Here is a 23,659-nt window from a genome sequence, read left to right as displayed (position 1 = left end):
TATTTATTTAGTCACTTAGGTTTACCTTTGTTGTTGACTTATGTGAATATGTGTATGCAGATAGTTTTGTCATGGAATGTCATGCCACTACTATAAATATTTTCCCCCTCGCAACATCTGAATTTGAAGTCGCCAGTGGACCACGATCGGTCTGTGGGTATTGGCAGTGCCATGCCCCCTCCGCTGGGATGCCAGTGCTTGCGCCTCCTGCCGGCTCTTGCTTCGGGACCAGTCTGCAGCGACGAACACAGGAAGTGGTGATGCGCTGCTTGTCTCCGCGGTTGCTTGGCTGGGTAGGTAGGCAGGCAGGCAGGCAGGCAACTCAGGGGTGAGCCCCACTTCGCTGTTGACTGGGCGTGAGCACATGCGAGGTCGCAGGAAGTAGAGAAGGGGCCGAAGGTGGCGGCGGCGGCGGCGGCGGAACGCAGCCTCTCCAGCGCACAACGCAAACTCTGACTCAACGCGCCGGGAGCGGAGCCGCCCTCCACCCCGACCTGATCCATCAGTTCGCCCACAACCCCGAGAGACTGAAAGGGGAACTGCTTGAAGGGACGCAGCAGCTGTAAGTGACAACACGAGCAATTTTTTTATTCCCGTATATTTTTATTAAATGTTATTTGAGATATTTGTGGGCATAGTTTTTCATATTTGGCCCTCTTATTTAGGCAGCATTTGTCTTAGTGAGCTCGTCTGAGGTACTGGAAAGAAGATCATATTGGAAATACTCAACTGACCGGGCAGCAACTATGCAGAGTGGGACAGTTAACATTTTACGTCGCTGGTGTTGGGTAACTAATTTTGAATTTAATTCTCTGTAATTGGTTGCAGTCAGATATAGAGGTTGCTTTAACCTAACATAAGTGGGAGTATATTTTAATAAAATGCAGACCGGATGATGTCTTGGATTAAGTTCACCGATCTACTTTAGAGAATCACACAGTAACGACTAGAATGAACTAACAAGAACTAAACCTGGGGGCGGGTAGATGGCGACCTGCGACTCTCCTACATCCTAATAGGTACAAGGTGATCTTCCTGGTGATTAAAAACTTGAGCGGTTTCCCAAAGCCACTGGCACGTTTATTTCGAGGATCGGTTCGGCAGTGGGAAGACACGGGGGCGGGGGAGGAGGTAGAATTGTCTCCCGCTTGCATTTATTTTCAGCACTTTCAACTTCCGAATCAGTAAGGTTGAAGCATTTTATGTATCTGCTTCTGGAGCGGAGAGCAACATGTGAATTTATTGTAAATGCTGCTATGGCAACATTTAAGTTGATATTTGGCGTCGTCTTGTATTTCAAGGAGCCAGATGATGCAGGCTTTCCAGGTTCGAGTAGGATTTGGGATTCCGGCTTGCTTGCGCAGTAGGCTTGTCAGCTTCTGGGGCCTGTTCTATCCTACAAATCATTTAAATCCGTCATAACTATTTATGTTTATTGCTTCTAACGCCATTTTAATAGTTTTTTTTAACCTTGCATAAGGTTACAGTTCGTGTTGTGTCCCATTAAGTAGATGCATTGGCACAGGTGCAGTAGTAATTTAAATTACTGAATCATGCCATTTGAGCCATTTTGTGTCTGTCAAAAGCAAATCTTACCAGTTTTCCCTTCCACTGGATATCCACGCACGGTTTTGAAAGTTATTTTGTTCAAACTGAGGTGATCTGTAGGTTGGGCAGCAAGGAAAGGGAGAAGGATAATACCATAAGATACAGGAGCAGAGTTAGGCCGCTTGGCCCATCTAGTCTGCTCTGCCATTTCAGTATGGCTGCTCCATTTTCCCTCTCAGCCCCAATCTCCTGCATTCTCCTCATATTCTTTCATGCCCTACCTAATAGATAATTTATTGAACCCAAAGGAAATTACAATGTCACAGTAGTATTACAAGTGCACAGATATAAATATTAGTTGGGAAGTAGAAGGAATAAATGATAAGTTGCCATATTATAAAGATTGTTATAAGGTTGACTTATTATAAAGCCTAATGATGAGGGATAAGAATGACCTCATATAGCACTCTTTGGAGCAGTGCTGTTGTTTTAGTCTAAAAGCGCTCCTCTGTTCAGCCAAGGTGGCAGGTAGAGGGTGGGAAACATTGTCCAGAATTACCAGGATTTTCCGTAGGGTCCTTTGTTCTACCACAGCCTCCAATGTGTCCAGTTTGATTCCTATAATGGAGCCAGCCTTCCTAATCAGTTTTTTGATCCTGTTGGCATTACCCGTGTTGATGCCATTGCCCCAGCTCACCACTGCATAGAAGATTATACTGGCAGCAACAGACTGGTAGAACGTGAAGGAGAGGACAGTATACTCCTAAATACCTCAGTCTCCTCAGGAAGTGGAAGCAACTCTGGCCCTTCTTGTACACAGCCTGTCTGTTGGTGCTCCACTCACGATTGTCATCCAGGTGCACCGCCAGGTACTTGTAGGTCCTCAACGCATCCACGTCCTCACCATCGATAGTAACAGAGAGCAATGCGGGCTTAGTCTTCCTAAAGTCCATCGACATTCCCTTGGTCTTCTAATGGTGCAGATGATTCAACTTGCACCATTTGACAAAGTCCTCCAAAAGCCTTGTATTCATCCTCCCTCAAATTTGTCAACCTGTTAGCAAGATTTTAACTGGATGACCTGTCATCAGATATTAAAATAGGTTTTTAGATTCACAGTTAACAGTTGGAGCTAGAGAACAGAAGATGTTGAAGAATATGCCCTGACTACTCACAAACATTCCTTTGAGGATAGCTGTGAGTGAAAATACAAGCAGATGAATTTTAGGAACAATTTTTGAAGTCATGGTGTTTTCTCTTTAATGCCTAGCTGCCCTATTTAGAATACTGACCTGGTTGGGCAGCAACTGTGAAAAGCTGGACAGGTAGTGTTTCATTTCTTTTGCCATTTCCAAATCTTGCTGTAAGCACTTCTGTCTCCTACAAGCTGCAATATCTTGCTTTTAAAACTTACTGTTTTAACCATATTAAGGCAACATGTTCCAATTAATTGGCACTACTGCTTTCAAAATTAAAGTCCTTGTCCCTCTGGAATTTTGCCATTTACTTTAACCCTGTGTCTTGTGCTTAAAGATTCTCCTGAGATAAAACACTTTATTTATTTTATTAATTCTTTGACCACTGAACATCTCTATCAAATTGCTTCTAATGTTCTCTGCTGAAAGAATAACATTCCCATTGCCATTTCTACCGGTTCTTCCCCACTCCAATCCAAAGCTGTGGCCCTGAATTGATTTTTCTTAACTTCAAACAAATTAACAATTAATTTACGTTTTGGCATGTAGTACTTGGTTTTGTCTTCAACCTATTATAAAGCGAAGGCTACCAAATGGTTTATTTTTCAACTTGCACTGGCACTTTTAAAGTGTGTGTTTTTTTACCAGCTCCCTCCTAACGAATGTCTTGGTTCTTATGCCTACTTAAACATTGTACCGTTTTGTTTGTAGTGCCTGTCTTGACTTTTCCTGCTAGGATTATCATTTATTTAAGCAGACCCATGCGATGGAGCGTGACTTTCTGCCAGTCAAGTTGTGGCTGATGAGGTTTGCTTTTTTTCACAAAAACGGCAGCTGATGCCTGACAGGAAGTTTGGAAGGTGCTGTGCTCTCTGGATCACTTGGGTTGGGCTTCCATGTGCTCATGATGTTTGAGCGTATGCCTCCCAGTACCATCCTGAACGCTCCTTTTGTGCTCTGAGAGCTATCGGGACCTCCAGGAGTCTGTGTAGTTGCTGCACTTTTTCAGGAATCTGATGTTATTTATGCAGACTGCTCATCTGAGTCTCCTACATTAGCTTTTTTGTTGTCAAATGTCTGCTCTTTTGAAAGGTTAGTAATTACTAAACCAGTAAAATGTGGAATGCATTTTTCTATGCTCACCCTTCTGATGTCATCAAGCCATTGAAATATTTCTGGCTTTGGATCAAATGAACCTACTGCTCTGCTGCTCTTTTGTGACAGTAGAACATTTCTTGTCCGTAACGTGGCTGGCACAAACCCGGAGATGTGGCCTTTACTTGGCTCAACCTGTTTTCCTTTGTCAATCTCCTTAGCCACAATCCTTTCTACCTCTTTGAGCTGGTCCTGTTACATAAATGAGGAAGTTGTGTTATGCAATAGTCATTTCTAAATGTAAACCAGTTCTGTTAAATTAAAGGGTTCTGACCCCTGTCCCACTCTGCATGTTACCCAATATGATAGCCTATCTTGTATCATGAGAAATATTTCCATGCCAGCCTTATTTGAGTGAGGTTGCATTGAAATGGCATGAAATTCTGTTGTATCACTTCATTGCTGCATTCTGAAAAAATTATTGGTTATGATAATCTGGCGACAGACGTAGGCCCTATTTTTATAAACTGTAATGAACCCCTGGCAGATACTAACTTCTGCTACAATTGGCACCTGTCAGGTGTCCCTGATTTGTTTTCACAGTTTAGTGGTTTCACAGTTGCAAATGATTTCCTTTACAAACATCTTTTGATTGACTGCCTGTTTCACTGGTTTCAGTTCTGTTACATTTTCCATGTTCAACAGTTTTCCATTTTGAATTTGGTCACTTCTCAACAGCACTTCTGTATCCTTTACAAATAAATATCAATAAAGTTGAGGTTTTTGTTTTAATTATCCCAGTTTACATACACTAATGGTCATGATATGAAGCTTGGTCTAGTCATTCCCACCTTTTTTGGCCTATTTATTAATGTTCTGTAGACAGTCGGTTTAGCCTCACTGATTAACAATACAATTGGGTAAATTTGGCAACTTTTGCTTTGTATAATGCTTGTAGATTTTCATTTTTTAAAAAAAGTTTCCCCCAAACAGATTTTACTTTTCCTTGTCAATTTCACTTTTACTTTGGACATTGACTGGTGCAGAACAGGAGCAGGCTCTTTGGCCTGCCAAGTCTGTGCTGACCATGATGCCAATTTAACTAGTTTTAAAATGCCCACTTATGGTCCGTATCCCTCTATTACCTTCATGTTCATGTGTTTGTCTGACTGACCCTTAAACATTGCTATTGTATTTTTTTTCTACCACTTCCCCGGCAATGCATTTCTGGCACCTAACACTTTTTAAAGAACTTGTTTTTCATACCTCTTTAAACTTTCCCCGTCACTTTCAAGCTGTGCTCGCTAGAATTTGACATTTTCACCTCAAGGGGAAAAAGTCTCCAATTCTCTACCATCTATACCTCTTCTCATTTTATGTACTTTCAAGTCCTCTTCAACAACTAATTTACTTACTGTCTATTATGCTGCTGACATTTAGGGCAGCAGTAAAGTTCCTCCCTCTCTGCTGGTGTTCAACGCTTCCTCCTCCATGCCACTGGCTTCCTTCATCATGTCAATGGCTTCCTCTCAACAACAGAAGTCCAGAGAAAGCAAGCAAGTTTGCCCAACCTCTGATTGCTCTCTAATCTAAGCAACACCTCAGTGAACCTCTCCTGCATCCTGCAGTGCAGTGACCTGAACAAATGTGGCTTGGCTACTTTAAGTTTGGAATTGAATGGCATAGTATATTTTAAGGAACTGGCCATTGTAAGAATGCTTAAGTTCACGTTTTTGATGGCGATTACACAACATAGGAAAAGGCTTTTCAGCCCGTAGTGTCAGGTTGAACTACTTAAGCTGTTGATGCCTAGTTACATTAATCCTTTCTGCTTTCACAAGGTCTGCATCTCACCATTCTCTGTATGTGTGTGCCTCACTAAGAGCCTTTTAAGGCATGTGTGAAAAGTGGGAGCCTTCTACGCACAGCGGGACTAGATGATTCACCGCACTATCAAATAGCCATGTGCACACCCACCATATTCTCACAGGCCATCTGAGACGGTACCTTTTCTATTGTATCTGTCTCCACTGCCATTCCTAGCAGTGCATTTTAGGCCCACAGTACAGTGTTTACTTTAAAAAAAACTTATGCTGCCCATCTCCTTTGTACTTTCCCGCTCTCACCTTAAATGTTATACAAGTTATCAGTTGACTCCTTTGCCTTTCATAAATTTTCAACTTCTTCAGATCTCCCCTCAGCCACTGCTTCTTCAGAAAAAAAGTGTAGTTTGTCCAAATTGCAGACTTGCTTAATGTAGTTATATCCTAATGTTAGTTGTAGGGGGAAATACCTGCAGTTCGTCTACCTCATTCTCCAGCCTCTCCTCCACAAAAATGCCAACATTGCAGTCCAGTCAGTTTGCCTCCAGAATTCCCATTTTCAATTTAAATATAAATAATGCAGACTCCCAAGAAAAAGTAACGGAATATCTAATGATTTTATCCCACTCTTTCCAATCCACGATGTGTGGGTGGGGTAGAGGTTTGGATTAGGGATCCAAAGTTATCTGCACAACATCTTATACATTTTCTGTGCTGTTTAACCACAGTGGGCATATATCTTCCAAACTCCCTGTCATCTGTAGGAGTAAGTGGGGCTGAATCGCTGCCAACTCTAACAGACTGCAAGAGGGTTCTGCCCTTTCCAAATTCTCAGTGAAGAAGAGGATGTTGGCTGTTATTGTGACCATTGCCATAGCTGTGCTAGGTTGCTGCTGATGATGTGCTCAAATCTCCACCCACTTATTCCAGGCTATTGGCTTCATGTGGTTTCAGTATGCGTCTCAGCTGCCCGTGTTACTCTCTAAGTCCAATTTTCCCTCAGCCCTATTTTCACATTGCCTCTGCCTATTTGATGCTTTGCTTTAAGGTGCTTGAATTCCCAGTCTGCCAGGTGCTGGGCTGTTGAGCCATATGCCATTGAGTGAGCTTGCCAATGGGGTAGACCAAAGAAGAAGAATAATGGGCGTGTTGTCAGGTTGCCTGATATCGCTTCTGGAACATTAAAGATGTCTCCAGCTTCAGTCTTGCATAAATCTTTGCGTAGCTTGTGGAGTCTATTTGTATGTGCGCTTGGTTGCTGCTTCGGGGACACAGATTAAATCCTAAATTCCAGTGTTTAATTTTGAGATACAGCTCAGAACAAGCCCTTCTGACCCTGTTTAGCCCAAATCACAGGACAATCTACAATGACCAATTAACCTACTAACTGATACATCTTTGGACTGTGAGGAAACTGGAGCACCTGGAGGAAACCCTCACACCCATGGGAAGAACGTACAGACTTCTTGCAGAGGATGTCGGAATGGAACACCAGAACTGGCTGTGTGAAGATTTCCCATTCTCCCTTAATCTCTGGGTGGGTTTCCACCAGTTTCTCTATTTACCTCTCTCATCTCAGTCGTTCAGTTGGTATATTAAATAGCCCCTATAAATCGGCCCTAGTGTATAGGTAGTGATAGAATTGTGGGGAAGTTGCTGGGAATGGGGGGGGGGGGGGGTGGTGGAGGATTAGAATAAAAATGTGATTACTGTTCAATAAACATGGATGGATGCTTGGTGGCTGATAGGCTGCATGGAATATGGACTGGAGAATGAAATGAGAATTGAAACTGTGGACACATTCTGATATACTGTGTAGAATGACTTGTTCCTGTAGGAAAAAAAAATCTATATTTTTATAAAGTAAGCATGATTACATATTGGTAATAAGAGAAGTTCAGTAATGCTTCTTAAATATTTCATGTAATACTCTGAAACATTCTGGCTAATTATTAATGAAGAATAGCTTTGTGCAGGTGATCATTGATGTTTTCTCTTTTTCTTAAGGCATATGTTGTTTGACCTTCCTACAATGAATAACGCAGGTATGAGAAATACTTAACAAAGAATGATGTGAACCTTCAAGCAAGTAAAGCTGCTTATGTTAATGTAAAGTTAGCAAATGTATTTTCAATTTTTCTTTATTTTTATTTACCAGGAACAAGATGTAGGTTGTATTATGAAATTCCAACTGGCAATCACTGAGGGAGCAGTTTTGTGATGGGGCTTCGAGTTCATTTCATCTATGATCCGCAGGGTTTATGTTGCATCAGTATAATCACCTTCATTTGGCTGTACAATACATACTACATCCCCAAACTTATCCTGTTCCCTCACTACGAAGAAGGACATATTCCAGCTGCTGTGATAGTGCGTAAGTAGTAATGGTATTTTTACCGTGGGTTAGCTGGGCATTAACGTTATTGCACTCACAGAATGACAATAAATAGTATGCACAGAGAAATGATCTTGTGAATTCCCTTTATTCAGACAGGGCCTGTGTTGGAGATTACTCTTGACTATGCATACCAAAAAGGTCAACTGTAAGGGGAAGTGCACCCTTAGTGTCATCAAAGTGCAGCAAGATCTTTGGATCCAAGTCTGCAGTTTCCTGAAGTTAGATGGGGTGGGAAAGATAGCATACATTGTTGCTGTGAAGCATTGCATTGTTGCAATGAAGAAAGGTCTTCATTCTTCAGGGCATTGAGTATTGTAGTCAGGAAGTCATGCTGTAGGTATATGAAGCTTTGATTAGGCTACACTTGAAGTTCTGTGTGCAGTTCTGGTCACCCGATTACAGGAAAGACATGGAAACTTTGGAGAGGGGCAGGAGAGGTTTCAACCTAGATTAGAGTGCCCAACCTTTATTGTTGGACAAACAAGGATTGTTTCTCCAGAGTGGAGGCTGAGGGGAGACTTGATCAATTTCTAAAGTTCTACGTGAAGCGTAGATAGGGTGGATCATCAGAATCTATTTCCCAAGGAATAAATGTCAGATAATAGATGATGTTCACTTAAGGTGTGAGGGGAGGAAAGTTTAAAGCAGGTATGTGTTAGGTGCCTGGAATGGGCTGCTAGAGGTAGTGGCAGAAAAAAGTCGAAGGCAAAGTTGAGTTTGTTGTTGTAAGTAAAAGTACATACATGCACAGGTCCAATGAAAAACTTACTGGCAGCAGCAGTAACAGCCTGTAGCGTCATATCAGTAGCATAAACAAGAAAAAAACAAGTCCTTTTTGGTGTAAGGTGGTCATTGTGATGCTATACTGAAGCAGTGATTTAAGGTTGTTCAAGGACAGAATGCAGAGAGGGAAGTAGCTGTTTCTGAACCTGGTGGTGTGGGGTGTCAGGTTTCTGGACCTGATGGTAGCTGTGGAAAGTTGGCATGCCTTTTAGGTTGTCACATGTATATGGAGGGATATGGATCATGCACAGGCAAAAGAGGTTTTGTTTAATTCAACATCATTTTTGGTGCAAAAATCATCTGCTGAAGGGCCTGTTCTGGTACTGTACTATTCTATGTCAAGGCACAGCTTATGGGGGAAATGCAGTAGATTTGCTATTACAAGTGTGAAATTCTGTGAAAAAGTATGGATCTGTTTGGTAGTGTAATGGTTCTGACTGCATTCTGACACTGGAATTTTGCACAGAACATTGAACTTCAGAATTTTATTTAGTAACTTGGTGAATTTTCTCAACAAATATCAATTATAGATTAATTGAAATGGTAATGGTGAAGTCTAATTTGGCAATTATTTGGTTTCTGGATAATTAGGATATCTCTAAACATGTGAAGGTCTGCACATGGAAGGTTAGTTAAGAAGGTTCAGTCGTTAGGTATTAATGCTGGAGTAATAAAATGGATTCAACAGTGGCTAGATGGGAGATGCCAGAGAGTAGTGGTGGATAATTGTTTATTGGGATGGAGGCCAGTGACTAGCGGGGTGCCTCAGGGATCTGTTTTGGGCCCAATGTTGTATGTAATATACATAAATGATCTGGTTGATGGGGTGGTAAATTGGATTAGTAAGTATGCCGATGATACTAAGGTAGGAGGTGTTGTGGATAATGAGGTGGGTTTTCAAAGCTTGCAGGGAGATTTATGCCGGTTAGAAGAATGGGCTGAACGTTGGCAGATGGAGTTTAATGCTGAGAAGTGTGAGGTTCTACATTTTGGCAGGAATAATCCAAATAGAACATACAGGGTAAATGGTAGGGTATTGAGGAATGCAGAGGAACAGAGAGATCTAGGAATAACAGTGCATAGTTCCCTGAAGGTGGAGTCTCATGTAGATAGGGTGGTGAAGAAGGCTTTTGGAACGCTGGCCTTTATAAATCAAAGCATTGAGTACAGAAGTTGGAATGTAATGTTAAAATTGTACAAGGCATTGGTAAGGCCAAATTTAGAATATTGTGTGCAGTTCTGGTCACCGAATTATAGGAAAGATATCAATATATTAGAGAGAGTGCAGAGACGATTTACTAGGATGCTACCTGGGTTTCAGCACTTAAGTTACAGAGAAAGGTTGAACAAGTTAGATCTCTATTCATTGGAGCGTAGAAGGTTGAGGGGGGATTTGATCGGGGTATTTAAAATTTTGAGAGGGATAGATAGAGTTGACGTGAATAGGCTGTTTCCATTGAGAGTAGGGGAGATTCAAACGAGAGGACATGATTTGAGAGTTGGGGCAAAAGTTTAAGGGAAACACGAGGGGGTATTTCTTTACTCAGAGAGTGATAGCTGTGTGGAATGAGCTTCCTGTAGAAGTAGTAGAGGCCAGTTCAGTTGTGTCATTTAAGGTAAAATTGGATAGGTATATGGATAGGAAAGGAGTGGAGGGTGCAGGTAGGTGGGACTAGGTGAGATTAAGAGTTCGGCACGGACTAGGAGGTCCGAGATGGCCTGTTTCCGTGCTGTGATTGTTATATGGTTAAATGGTTATGTTAGAAATCCAAAGCAACACATACAAAAAATGCTGGAGGAACTCAACAGGTTAGGCTGCATTTATGGAAATGAACAGTCAGTGTTTCAGGCCAAGACACTTCTTCAGGGCTCAGGGTAATTTGAATAATTTTCCAGTTCTAACATAGTAGATCTGCCTGTTCCTGTTTGTACTGTATATTCTGCTTCTAGATGAAAATGCAAGACAGAATATGGAAGAGCATTAGTGTTCATAATGAATCAAGTACTGTAACTGACCTGAGAAAATGACAAACATGAACACAATTTTAAAAAGGAATTCATTAAAAAAAAAGCTAACAATGAATAGTAACTAGCATGAGAGTGGTTTTGAGTCTCCATTTAGAAAGAAATAGGATGAGTATCAGTGGCAAGTATAAACATGTAATCACCCCAAAACTAAAGTACTCTTCTCTACTGACAAAAAAGTGGTTGATGACAATTAAATAAAATCTTCAAACTGGATGTCTCCTTTTTTATTTTACAGTTTATTACTTGGCGTCACTGTTCTGTGTAATATCTCTGTTGAGAGCCTCCATTGCTGATCCTGGGAGATTGTCACAAAACCTGGAATTCCCATATTCAGGTAGGGCTCTTGATGTAGGCTGTGTTGACATTCATAGCTTGGGCCAAGAGATTTGTCTCCCTGTTGTATAACATTATCTCTGCATACATTAAACACATGCTATGCAATGTGCCATTATCCTGGCTGATGGGTTTCAAAATCTGTACATGTTGCTTCAGCATTACTCATGATACTTCTATTAAGACTTCTTAATACTTCTATTCTAAATTTTCATTTGTATTAAGAGTCAGTTGTTTTGATATTTTAATGGTTCCCTCATCATTTAATATTGACAGCACCGTGAAGAGATTCTGCTTCATCTGATGAATTCTAGCAAGGTTAGTAGTGGCCACTGCCGCCAGGTGCTGAAAGCAATGCTAAATGGCAAATCTTAAAGCAATAGAAAGAACCCATGCTAGGATTATTTTACAGATTTGTATTGTTAGCAAGAATCCATTTTTAATCAGGTATCAAAATTTATCAATGATCATTTTTTATTCCGAATGAGCTAGCATTTAATCGCCCATCCCTAACCGGTAGTCCTTGAGGGATGGGTATGCCCACAATGCTGTTGGGAGGAGATTTGAGAATGAATGGCAATATCTAATTTAAAATGGTGTGCAACTTCCTGGTGGTGGTGTTCCCTTTTGCAGCTGTTGTTCTAGCTGGTAGAGCTTGTGGGGGTGGACGGTGCTGTCTAAGGAGTCTTGGTGAGACACTGTAGTGCATTCTGCAGAGAGTTCAAACTGTTGCTACAGTGTATCAGTGCAGGAGCATGTGAATGGATGTGGATGAAGTGCATATCTATGTGGGCTGCTATATCCTGTATGGTGTCAAGATTTATTGAAGATGCACTCACCAAGGCAAGACAAGACAAGCAGAGTGCTCCTGATTTGTGCCATGTAGATGGCGGATAGGCTTTGTAGAGTTAAGTGACTTTATTTGCTACAGGATTCCTGGGCTCTGACTTGCTCTTGTACTTTTGTTACATCTATGACTATTCCAGTTCTGTTTCCGATTAGTGGTAATCTCAGGAATATTGAAAGAGGGTGCTTCAGTGATAGTAATATAGTAATGCCATTGAATGTCGGGATGAGTTCTGGGTTTTCTATTGAGGGTGTCATTATTGGCTTGTACTCATTTGAAATGAACTAAATTGACCATGTTTGCAATCGTAGTATAAAGTAGTAAGTGTATAAAGATGGTGCTACTGCCTCACAGTTCCACTGATCCAGGTTCAGTCCTGACCTCTGGTGATGTCTGTATGAACACAGGACTGTACAGTACTGCTTAAGCTATTCTAAGATAAATCTAACCCTTCCCTCCCTCCAAAGCACCTCCATTTTTCTTTCATCCAAGAGTCGCTTGTTCTCTCCAAGAGTTTTTCATCTCTCTAAGAGTTTCTTAAATGTACATCATGTATCTGCTTTGACCTCCACCCCGGCTAACATTCCATGCACTTGCCACTCTGTGTTTATAAAAAAAAAAACCCTTCCTTCCCCCCCCCCCCCCCCCCATATATGCCTTCAATCATCTTAAAATAATGTCCCCTCATATTAGCCATTTCTGACTTGGGAAAAGGTCCCTGACTATCCAATCCATCTATGCATTTTATGTCTTGTGCACCTCTAACAAGTCACCCTCTCACCCTCCTTTGCTCCAAAGTGAATCGGCCTAGCTCACTTAAACTATCCTTCTGAGGCATGCTCTCTAATCCAGGCAGCATCCTGGTATATCTCTTTTGCACCCTCTCTAATGATTTCACTTTCTTCCTGCAATGAGGTGACCTGAATTGAACACAATTTTCCAAGTGTGGTCTAACCAAGGTTTAATAGAGCTGCAACATTATTCTACAGGCTCTTGAACTCAATTCCCCTATTAATAAAGACCACCACTCTGTACGCTCTCTTAGCCACAGTATCAAAGTGCGTGGCAACTTTGAAGGATATTTGGACTTTAAACCCCCCCTCCCGACCCTTTTGTTTCTCCGCACTGCCTCATTCTTCTACCATTGCACAAAATGATTTGTAGAATGTTAGACTGTAGAGTGCATGGGTGATAGCAGAATCAATGGAGAGGTTATGGGCAACTGAGAGAGGAGCACCTTATTGGTCTGTGTAGATGTTGTCTACTTGTTGGGCCAAATGGCCATTTTTTGTATGGTTACAAGAGTAGAAATCTGAGAAGAATCTGGTAAGAGTATATTATTCTCTGCATCATTTTGTGCAATCTCCATTTCAATTCCCAGTTATTTAAATGTACACCTGTTTTTTTTTCCCCTTGAATAAGTAAATTAATTCATCTTGGTGGAATCTTCTTAAAGATCCAAGCCCTTTTGTGCTGTGAAACACATGTATAGGTTTCAATAGGTACATTTAATGACAGAAATGTATACAATATACATCCAGAAATTCTTTTTCTTCACAAGCATCCATGAAAACTGAGGAGTGCCTCAAAGAATAAATGACAGTTAAATGTTAGAACCCCAAACCACGCCCCCCCCAGCTTCCCCTCACAGCAGCAAGGCACCGACCCCCCCCCCCCCACCAGCAAAAAGCATTGGCAGCCTCCACTGAGCATTCAATTGTGCAGCAGAGCATCATAAAGGCACAGACTTGCAGTACCCCGAAGACGACTCGCTCACCCAGTAATTCGACATACCACCGGCTCTCTCTCTCTCCCTGATGAGGGAAAATACATTCCTGTTCCTGTTTCACAGTGAGAGGGGAGACGTAGCAAACAACTCGCCAATTTATGGTGTTGAAAGTTTGTTGCGTCGCTTCTTCCGAGCTCTGTGTCCAAAGAACTCAGGTCTCTGGGCTCACAGCCAGTAGCCAGCTTGCTGCTTTCGATCTTCCATTTCTCATGACACACCAGGTGGCGGCACCAACCTCGAGTCTCCCCTCCTCCAGAGCCACAAAAAACTGGCACCCTGAAGGCATGCTAGTCTCCTAGGCCACGTCCTTGGCATATCAATTAGCAGCCAGTCATGGCAGGTCCCATTCCCACAAAGAACCAAAGTCAGCGTGTCACTCCAGATCAGGGTCTGCAAAAGAACACTAAAAAGGAAAAATAAAAGATATTAAAGATGGAAGTAGAGCTGCTTCCAAAGATCCAAGCAAAGGAGTTGCTCTTGGGGGCCGTTGTCCTCCTAAGTTCCTCCCACATGCCCAGGTTGTATTTTCCCATGTGTCCTTATGAGTTATGAGGTTCCCGTAACCAAGGTATCCCAATATTTAAATAGCTCTGATAAAAGTTGCGTATTAACTATTAGAAGGAGATGACAGAAAAGCATGGAAGAAAGGGAAGGAGTAGGTAAACCAGAGGGAGGTTATGGGCAGGTGAGGAGAACGGGTGAGGATAACCAGAATCCACTGCCATCAAGCTCATAATTCCTGTACTGCTTTGCTCAATCTGTACAAAAGGCAGGAACTCCTGGAGACTGCCCATTCCACTTCACTTCCCATTCTCATTCTGACATGTATTCCCATGGCTGCCTCTGCTGATATCATGAGGCCAAACTCGGGTTGGAGGAGCAACGCCTCATATTCCGTCTACGTCACCTCCTGACTGATAGCATGAACATCGATTTCTCCAACTTCTGATAATTACTCCATCCTCAACCAACCCCCCTTTTTCCCATTCCTTGTTCTGGTTTTCCTCTTGCCCTTTTCCTCACCTACCCATCAGCTCCCTCTGGTTCACCTCTTTGTTCATTTTCTTCCATGGTCCACTGTCCTCTCTTATTTAATTTCATCTTGAGCTCTTTATCTCTTCCACCAATCCACTCCCAGCTTCATTCTTGATCCCACTCCGTCACTCACCCATCCACCTTGCCCCACCATTATTACTGCCCGTTACGCCGCTGGCGTTTGGGGCAGCAATGAAGGTCCTCCTTCTCTGGTGGTGGTCAGACCTTCCTTCATCATGTCAGTGGCTCCCTCTCAGTTTTCACTATTGTCAGTCATGCAAGACACTCAGCTGCAGAAGGATTCTTCATTGCTGTTTTCATAACAATTTTGTTTTACCAGTCAGGGTTGTTAGCCCTGAGCTGAGCCCGCGAAGCTGGAGGACCAATGGTCCATTCTTAATCTGGCCTCTACCCTTTGACTTGTTTTGCATGGATGATCATATCAAGAGCCAAAGTGTAAAGGCCTGACTCCAGCCAATATAGCTCTTTGGGTCATTGAGGCACTCAAGCCTCCAAACCACAATGAGGTTGTGGTCCTCTTGGAGGTTGCCCCTCACCTGATCTCACCTATTACCTGTCAACTTGTACCCCTTCCCCTCCCTCATCCTATTTTAGCTTCTGCCGCCTTTCCAGTCCTGATGGAAAGTCTCTGCCTGAAACAGCAACTGTTTATTCACTCCATAGATGCTGCCTGTCTTGCTGAGTTCCTTTAGCACTTGGTGTGTGTTGCTCAGTCTGAGGCTTATCAACTATCTGAGGTACAGATTGTACATTTTTAAGTAAACAAAATCTTTGGCTGGTTTCCATGTGCTGACCACCTGGCTGTGGAGCATTGTAAAATGATTTGGATAATCATGACCTTGTGCCAGTCACTCAACTTTCTACAACTGCAGTCTGCTTGTGTACTTCACAAATCAGCAGGTAGAAATACAGTATATGGAAAGCAGCTAGTGTCTGAAGTGAGAGAAAGTATGGTCTGTTTTTTTTAATGGTTTCACTAAGGTTGGTGCACAGATAATACCTTGGAGACTGCTGTCGTGTGTGGAGTTCCTGCAGGAATGAGCTGTTTGAGTCTCGGGACATTACAATGGGGTGGCTAATCAAGGAAGTAAGCCTGGTGTGAAAAATGACTGGAAGCAGATAAATGCACATTAAACTGTATCTTGACCACACGAGATATGTGTTGGCCAGATGTGTAAGCAGTTTCAGATGAGCTTAGCTGCTACAGGCAATTTATATGTTCCATATTAGATTTTAACTGGCTCTCAGGGAATGACAACATGGTGCCTATCCATAGAAAAACAAATTGGAGCCCATTACTGATGTCAGGAAGCTAGGACTGAAACCAGTATTTCATACTGGTTTTGACTCTTGCTCTCCAAGATAGGCTGGTTACTGCGGGTGAAGGGGCGGAGTATGGGGGGGGGGGCAAAGATTAGAATCAAATGGTGCCAAACTAGTCAGGATGTGCAGCAAAAATTGCAGCAGGAGGCAGAAAAGGTATGTAAAAAAAAAGGGAAATGTTACAATAGTCACAGAGGATTTCAATATGCATTTAGATTGGGAAAACTTGGTTGGTGCTGGATCCCATGACAGGGAATTTGTAGAATGCCTGCGAGGTGGCTTATTAGAGCAGCTTGTGGCTGAGCCCACTGGGGAAAGGCGATTCTGGACTGGGTGTTGTGTAATGAACCAGATCCAATTAGGGAGCTTGGGATAAAGAAACCCTTGGGAGGCAGTGATCTTAATATGATAGAATCTGCAGTTTGAGAGGGACAAGCTAAAGTCAGATATGTTAGTATTACAGTGGAGTAAAGGGAATTACAGATGTATGAGAGAAGAGCTGTCTAAGGTTGATTGGAAGGGAACACTAACGGGTGAAGGCAAAATGGCAAGAGTTGGATTTCTGGGAGCAATTTGAAAAGTGCAGGATACATACATCCCAAAGAAGTAGTAGTATTCTAAAGGCAAGATGACATAACTGTGGCTGACAAGGAAAGTCAAAGCCAACATAAAAGAATTAATGTGAAATTTAAGGATTAGGAGGCTTGTGAAAACCAACAGAAGGCAACTAAAAAAAAACAAGAGAAAAGATAAAATACGAAGGTAAGCTAGCTAATAATATAATAAAAGCATACCAAATGATAAAGATAAGGCAGATGAATTGACTAAGTATTTTGCATCACAGTGGAAGACTCCAGCAGTATGCCAGAAATTCAAGATAATTGGGGGGCAACAGTGTGGTTGCTTTTACTTAAGAAAAGGTGCTTGGGAAGCTGGAAGGTCTGAAGGTAGATTAGTCACCTGGACCAGATTGACTACACCCCAGGGTGCTGAAAGAGGTAGCTGTAGAGATGGTAAAAGAATTCGTAGTGATCTTTCTAAAATCATCAGCTTCTGAAATGGTTCTAGAGGACTGGAAAATTGCTGATATCACTCCACTCTTTGGGAAGGGAGAGAAGAAAGGAAATTATAGGCCAGTTAGCCTGACCTCAGTCGTTGGGAAGATGTTGGAACCTATTATTAAGAATGAGGTTCTGGGATATTTTGAGGCATATGATAAATTAGGTCAGTGTCGTTTCTTTAAGGGGGAATCTTGCATGACAAGCCTGTTGGAATTCTTTGAGGAAATATCTGACAAGATAGAAAAAAGGCAAGTAAGTGGATGTTGTGTACTTGGATTTTCAGAAAGCCTTTGACATCTATTTAATATACATACATATATGCTTACTGTAATTGATTTATTTTTCTTCCTGTATTATATATTGCATTGAACTGCTTCTGCTAAGTTAACAAGTTTCATGGTATATGTGGGTGATAATAAATCTGATTGTGAGGTGCCACACACAGCTGCACAAGATAAGAGTCAAAATTACAGGGAGAATGCGAGCATGAATAGAAGATTGGCTGACTGGCAGGAGGTGAAGAGTTGGAATAAAGCTGGGCCTTTTCTGGTTGGCTGCTGGTGATAGTGGTGTCAGTTTTGGAACCACTTCTTTTCACATTACACATCAGTAATATGCATGATGAGATCAATGGCTTTGTGGGCAAGTTTGCAGTTTAAGGGAATGGGCAAAGAAGTGGGAGATGGAATATAGTATAAGGAAGTGTATGGTCATACACTTTGGAAGAAGGAATAAATGCATAGACTATTTACTAAACAGGAAGAAAGTTATGAAATCAGGTGCAAAGGGACTTGGGAGTCCTCATGCAGGAATTCCTAAATTTTAGTTTGCAAGTTGAGTCAGTGGGACTAAGGCAAATACAGTGCTTGCATTCATTTTGAGGAGACTTTGTATAAAAGCAAGGATGTAATGCTGAGACTTTATTAAGGTTTGGTCACACAGCTCTTGGAGTATTGCGAGCAGTTTTGGGCCTCTTATTTAAGAAAGGTTATGCTGTCATTGGAGAGCGTCCTGGAGAGGCTCATAAGAATTATCCTGGGCAGTAAAGGGTTAACATGTGAGGAGTATTTCATGGCTGTCGTCCTGTACTTGCTGGAGTTTAGGTGTATGAGGGGGACCTCATTGTTATCTACTGAATATTGAAAGACCTAGAATGAGTGGATGTGGAGAGGATGTTTCCTGTAATGGGGAAGTCTAGGGCCAGAGGGCACAGCCTCAGAAAAGATGGGTGTCCCGTTAGAGGACTTTTTTTGAGTAGAGGCTGATGAGAATCTGTGGAATTTATTGCCACAGACAGTTATGGAGGCTAAGTCATTGGGTATATTTAAAGGTTGCAGGGAGAAGGTAGGAAAATCACGTTGAGAGGGATAATAAGTCATCCATGACAGAATGGTCTGAGTATGGTTAATTCTGGAGCACAGAGCACAGTGGAGAGCTCCAAGTCGACAAGCCTGATTTGGCATGCAGGCAAACAGAAGCTTGGGGTTCCAGTAGAGGTGCTGATCTTCCCTGTAGGTAAATCAAAGTAGTGACAGTACAGTAAGAGGCACTGGCTGCTATCAGAAGATTTGCACCTTTTGTGTGGCTCAGCCTCAGGGCATCTGCTTCTGAAAACTTCAATCCTGCCTTTGACTTCTCATCTACCTATTATTCCAGTGTTCTACTGACTGGTACAGTCAGCCCTCCTTATCCGTGGATTCCGCATGCGCAGATTCAACCAACTGCGGATCAGGAAAACTTGGAAGTTCTCTCTCCAGCACTCGTTGTTTCAGCATGTTGTGGTAAACTATGTATATCTGTCTGGACACACCCCTCTGCTGACTGCTTCTGTGGCTCCTCCCACAGACCCCTGGATAAAGGTGGTTGTGTCACTGCTCCTCCCTCAGTCATCCAGCATGGACGTGCTCCGTTTTACTGCTAATAAAAGCCTTTCAGTATTTCCAGTCTCTTGAAGTTATTGATAGTGCATCACATGTACAGATTATTTTTTCTTGTCATTATTCCCTAAACAATACAGTATAACAACTATTTACATAGCATTTACATTGTGTTAGGTATTATAAGTAATCTAGAAATGACTTAAAAGTACCGGCAGTCCCTGGGTTATCAATGAGTTCCATTCCTGAGTCCACCTTTAAGTCAGATTTGAAGTCAGAACAGGTACATCCGGTATTATTTAGCGTCAGTTAGTCAAACGTTTATCTTAGTATATAGTACATATTTTACCTTTCTATGCATATAAAACACTTAATAAACATACATATTCCAATAATTAAACCACTGCGTTGCTTAGTAATAATTGTAGCTTTCATCGGGGCAGGGCCTTTCACATGCTCCGTTAAAATTGTTCCAATCGTTGACCGACTATAGCCTAGCACTTTTCCAATGACTAATGGTGTTTTACATCTTTCTGATCGCTTTATTACTTCCACCTTATTTTCAATCATGATTATTTTTGCAAACATAAACACCACGGATTCAGAGCTGCACCACCGGGTCCTAATGTCCACTGCACTGAACATGTTAAATAAAGTCCGGGGTTCCGCTGGGTCCTAAAGACCACCACACTGAGAAGGTTAAATAAGGGACTTGAGCATCCACAATTTTTGGTATCCGGGGGAGGGGGGGGGGGGGGCATCTCGGAACCAATCGCCTGCAGATGAGGAGGGCCGACTGTACAGCATTGTTGAGCTTCATAAACTCGAGCTCTTACAAAACTCTACAGTTTGCATTAAAACTTGTACTTCATCTGGTTCTTGATGATCGGTATTGGTTTCCAAGAGCAACAAGGCCCCACTTCAATTTCCCATGTGTTCTACCCTGTCCCAGATTTTGCTTCTTCTCGTCTGGACTTTTAGTCTTATAACTCAATAGACAGCAGAGAAAGTCATAAAATACAACACTGGTAGAGCTGCTGTCTTGTGCCAGAAACTCTGAATCAGGTTTAATATCACTAGCATATGTTGTGAAATGTGTTGTTTTGCAGCAGTGGTACATTGCAATACCTGTTCCAATTGATGGTGAGGATGTGGATGTAGTGAGGGCCTGCATACCTGGAGGTGCACCTGAATGACAAACTTGAGTGGAGTACCAACACAGAAGTTGTGTACTAGAAGGGCCAGAGTTACTTCTACTTCCTGAGGAGACTGAGGTCCTTCGGACTATGCAGGCCTCTCCTTTACATTTTCTGCAAGTCTGTTGTCGCCAGTACGTTCTTCTATGCAGTGGTGTGCTGGGACAGTGGCATCAACATGGGTGAAGCCAACCAGTTCAATAAACTGATTAGAAAGGGTACCTCTGTTTTGGGAGCCAAACTGGAGGCTCTGGTAGAACAAAAGACCTTCAGGAAAATACTGGCAATTCTGGACATTGTTTCTTACCCTCTGCATGCCACCTTGGCTGAACAGAGGAGCAATTTTAAGACAACAGCAGAGCTCCAAAGAATGCTATATGAGATCATTCTTACCCTTAGCTATTAGGCTCTATAATGAGTCAACCTATAGCCAGGGAAGTGATAACCTTACCTCCTGTTAGACTGTTTGAGGTAACTTATTTTTTTTATTCATTCTTACTTCTCTTATAATATCTGGATATCTGTGCACTTGTAATGTTACTGAGACCGTAATTTCCTTTTGGATCAATAAAATATCTATGTAATATTTTTAAAAATTGAAATTACAATAAGAACTACATTTTAAAAAATAGATAAGTAGGGCAAAAAGGGTGCAATAAAAAAGTGTCATTTGTAGATGCAAATTTGTAGATGTCGATTGAGCTGTGCCGAGTCTCACAATCATTGGTGTAGAGGAGTGGGCAGAGATCCTTGAGGTGCCGCAGTTTTGATTGAGAGCAAGGACGAGATGTGATTTCCAATCCGCACTGACTGTGGTCTCCCAATGAGGAAGTCAAGGATCCAGTTGCAGAGGGAAGTATGGAGGCCCACGTTTTTGAGCTTGTTGGTTAGTACTGAGGGTATGATGTTGTTGAACAACCTAGGTTCAGAACTGACCTTGGGGGCTGTCGCTGTGTGTTCTTCCTGTAACCATGTGAATTTATTCTGGGTGTTCAGGTGCCCTCCCACATCTCGAAGACATGCAGCCTGACAGAGTAACTGGCCATTGTAGATGGGTGGTAAAGTCTGTTTGGAATTGGTGTGAATGTGAAGAGAATAAAATGGAATTGGTGTAACTGATGGTTGATAGTTGGTGTGGCTTTGTTGGGCCATAGGACCAGTTTCTGTGTTACATGACCTTGGACTAATAATTCAATGCCCTGATGTAAAATTTGTTAAAACTCCTCCTGAGGGTATTGTTAGAATACTTGGTTTAGTGAACTGTTTTGCATTTCCTGTTGTGATCAATGGATAATGGTAGTCTGGACCTCTGCCACTTTTTGCTCATCCTTATCATTCCTGATACGTAGTTAAGTTGATTGATGTTTTGTAGTTATCCCTTCTGGGAGAACCCAGTTCAACATCACTGGATAATACGATCGTGCATCAAGTTAAGCTATTGTCTTTCAGCTCCAGCGACCTGGGTTCAATTCTGACCACCGGTGCTGACTTTGTGGAGTGTGTACGTCAAGTTAAAGGGAGGGATTCTGCTTCTGAACTTGTATTTAATTTGTAGTCTGCTCCAGCTTTAATGATGTGTTTTTGTTTTCACTTATTGACATGACTGAGGGTTTGATAATAAAAATAAAAGGTGGGAAGTTTACAGCATCAGAAGATGTGGAATATAGATTCTTATCTCTTTGAAGATATGATGCTAAAATATTTAGGAACACAAGATCATTTTAAAGATTTTATTTCATTCCAGTATTATTTTAAATGTTACAGAAGAAGTGAACCATCATATTATCTCTCATTTCTCTGAACGTTCATTTGGAATTGTGAGAAATTATGCCTATTAAAAATTCGACAGTACTGTAGTGGTATAAATGATGGTCTAAATGCTCCCTGGGGCAAGGAGCTCGAAGAGAAAGGAAAGGGAATCAATACAATGACCTTTGCAAATAATTGGAAGCAAAAATTAATCAAATAAAAGTTCATTCGTTTCTAGACTATTTTGTGTGGAATGTTTTGAAGGTAGATTTTTCCCCATTAACTATTAATTACATTGGCAAATGCAAGTAATTCAAGCAACATGCTGGCAACCCCTCCCCCATTACAGCTGTTCGGATAATGGAAATTTGCCCTTACAGAATTTGCAAATCACTATCCAAATATTAAAGATACAGAATAAAATTTGCTGTTGCAGAGCTTGTGTGGATTTGAGAAGATAAAAAATAAATTAACAATTTTGTAGTACAGCTGACACAGCTTTGTATTATGGAAAGTTATTGGTCACACTAACAGTAAGTGAAATTATCTACCAGCAGAATTGTTTGAGACAGGCACATTAACAGCATTTTTTAAAAAAAATCTTGAATGGATGTAGGGAAATGTTTAGGGTGATGTAGGAGACTAGCTTAGACTGGAATCTTGGCCAGCATGGACCAGTTAGGCCAATGGGGCTCATTTCTGTGCTCTATGACTCTTTGACTATGACTGAATAGTTGAAAGGGAGTAATAGAAAATTAGATCTTTATGAATAGATTTTAAAATGATGTCTAAACTAAAAGTAGTTTTCAAAAGAAGAGGAGAAGGGAAATTAGGTGCAGGTGTCTTTCCCTCTTAGATTTTGTTAGTGAGATCACCCAAAACAGTGAAGTATGTTTAGTGAGCAACAAGGCAATAGTGGTCAAAGATGAGATCTGTGATGTTAGTTGAGGTCAACATTACCAGGAAAGAAAGTTAAATGGTCAGTAATAACATAACAAAGATAAAAATAACTGTGAATCAAAAGACTTGAGCATAGGCCCAAGTATTGTGCTGACCAGTGAACCTACAGACATCCCTGAACACAATCTTCCAAGGTTTGCTGACTGGTAGAACCCTAGATGCCCTGTCTATCAAAATTATTTGTTAAATTTGCAGATACTCACGGATACTCAAAAGCTATGAAAATATACTATTAGATTTTAGATGATTAAAATCTAACCATTAAAACAAATACACTTGAAAACAATTGTAAATTATAAATAAAGTTCTGTTAAATCAATTTAATAAGATTTGTGCTCGAGTCCATATGATTTTTGTAATGGTTCAGTGGGCAAGTTTCTTACCCTGGGTGGTTGTTGAAAATCTCTCAGTACAACCAAGGATCACTGACTTCTACAAGGGGCCATTGGCAGAGTACAATTAACTTGAAATCAGTGATCTGCTCACTGGAAGTTAAGGGCTGCCATCTTCACTTGTGGGTCCAGTGATTCCACCCCAATACATAGACAGAAGTAACCAGTCCTAGGGTCTTAAATAATAAACCAGCATTCGGGGGGA

At 41.6% G+C, this 23,659-nt stretch overlaps 1 protein-coding gene across 5 annotated transcripts in view; it reads left to right on the top strand.

The window, feature by feature from the left end:
• The first annotated feature begins 237 nt into the window (after positions 1-237).
• zdhhc21 (zinc finger DHHC-type palmitoyltransferase 21) overlaps positions 238-23,659 on the top strand; it is a 58,017-nt gene continuing 34,595 nt past the window's right edge. The window contains exons 1-5 of one of the 5 annotated variants that reach the window (XM_059974684.1): positions 238-562; positions 666-788; positions 7,670-7,707; positions 7,821-8,036; positions 11,107-11,205. In XM_059974684.1, coding sequence (XP_059830667.1) covers positions 7,883-8,036; positions 11,107-11,205 — 253 coding nt within the window. In that variant the 5' untranslated portion in view covers positions 238-562; positions 666-788; positions 7,670-7,707; positions 7,821-7,882. Of the gene's footprint in view, positions 563-665; positions 789-938; positions 1,020-6,434; positions 7,200-7,669; positions 7,708-7,820; positions 8,037-11,106; positions 11,206-23,659 lie in introns of those variants that run through there. The other 4 variants (XM_059974680.1, XM_059974682.1, XM_059974683.1 and 1 more) reach the window with 4 other exon arrangements.

The sequence above is a fragment of the Hypanus sabinus genome, chromosome 7 (genome assembly GCF_030144855.1).
Source record: "Hypanus sabinus isolate sHypSab1 chromosome 7, sHypSab1.hap1, whole genome shotgun sequence".
In the NCBI taxonomy this organism is placed as follows: Eukaryota; Metazoa; Chordata; class Chondrichthyes; order Myliobatiformes; family Dasyatidae; genus Hypanus; species Hypanus sabinus.
This window is presented reverse-complemented; position numbering and strand designations above follow the sequence as displayed.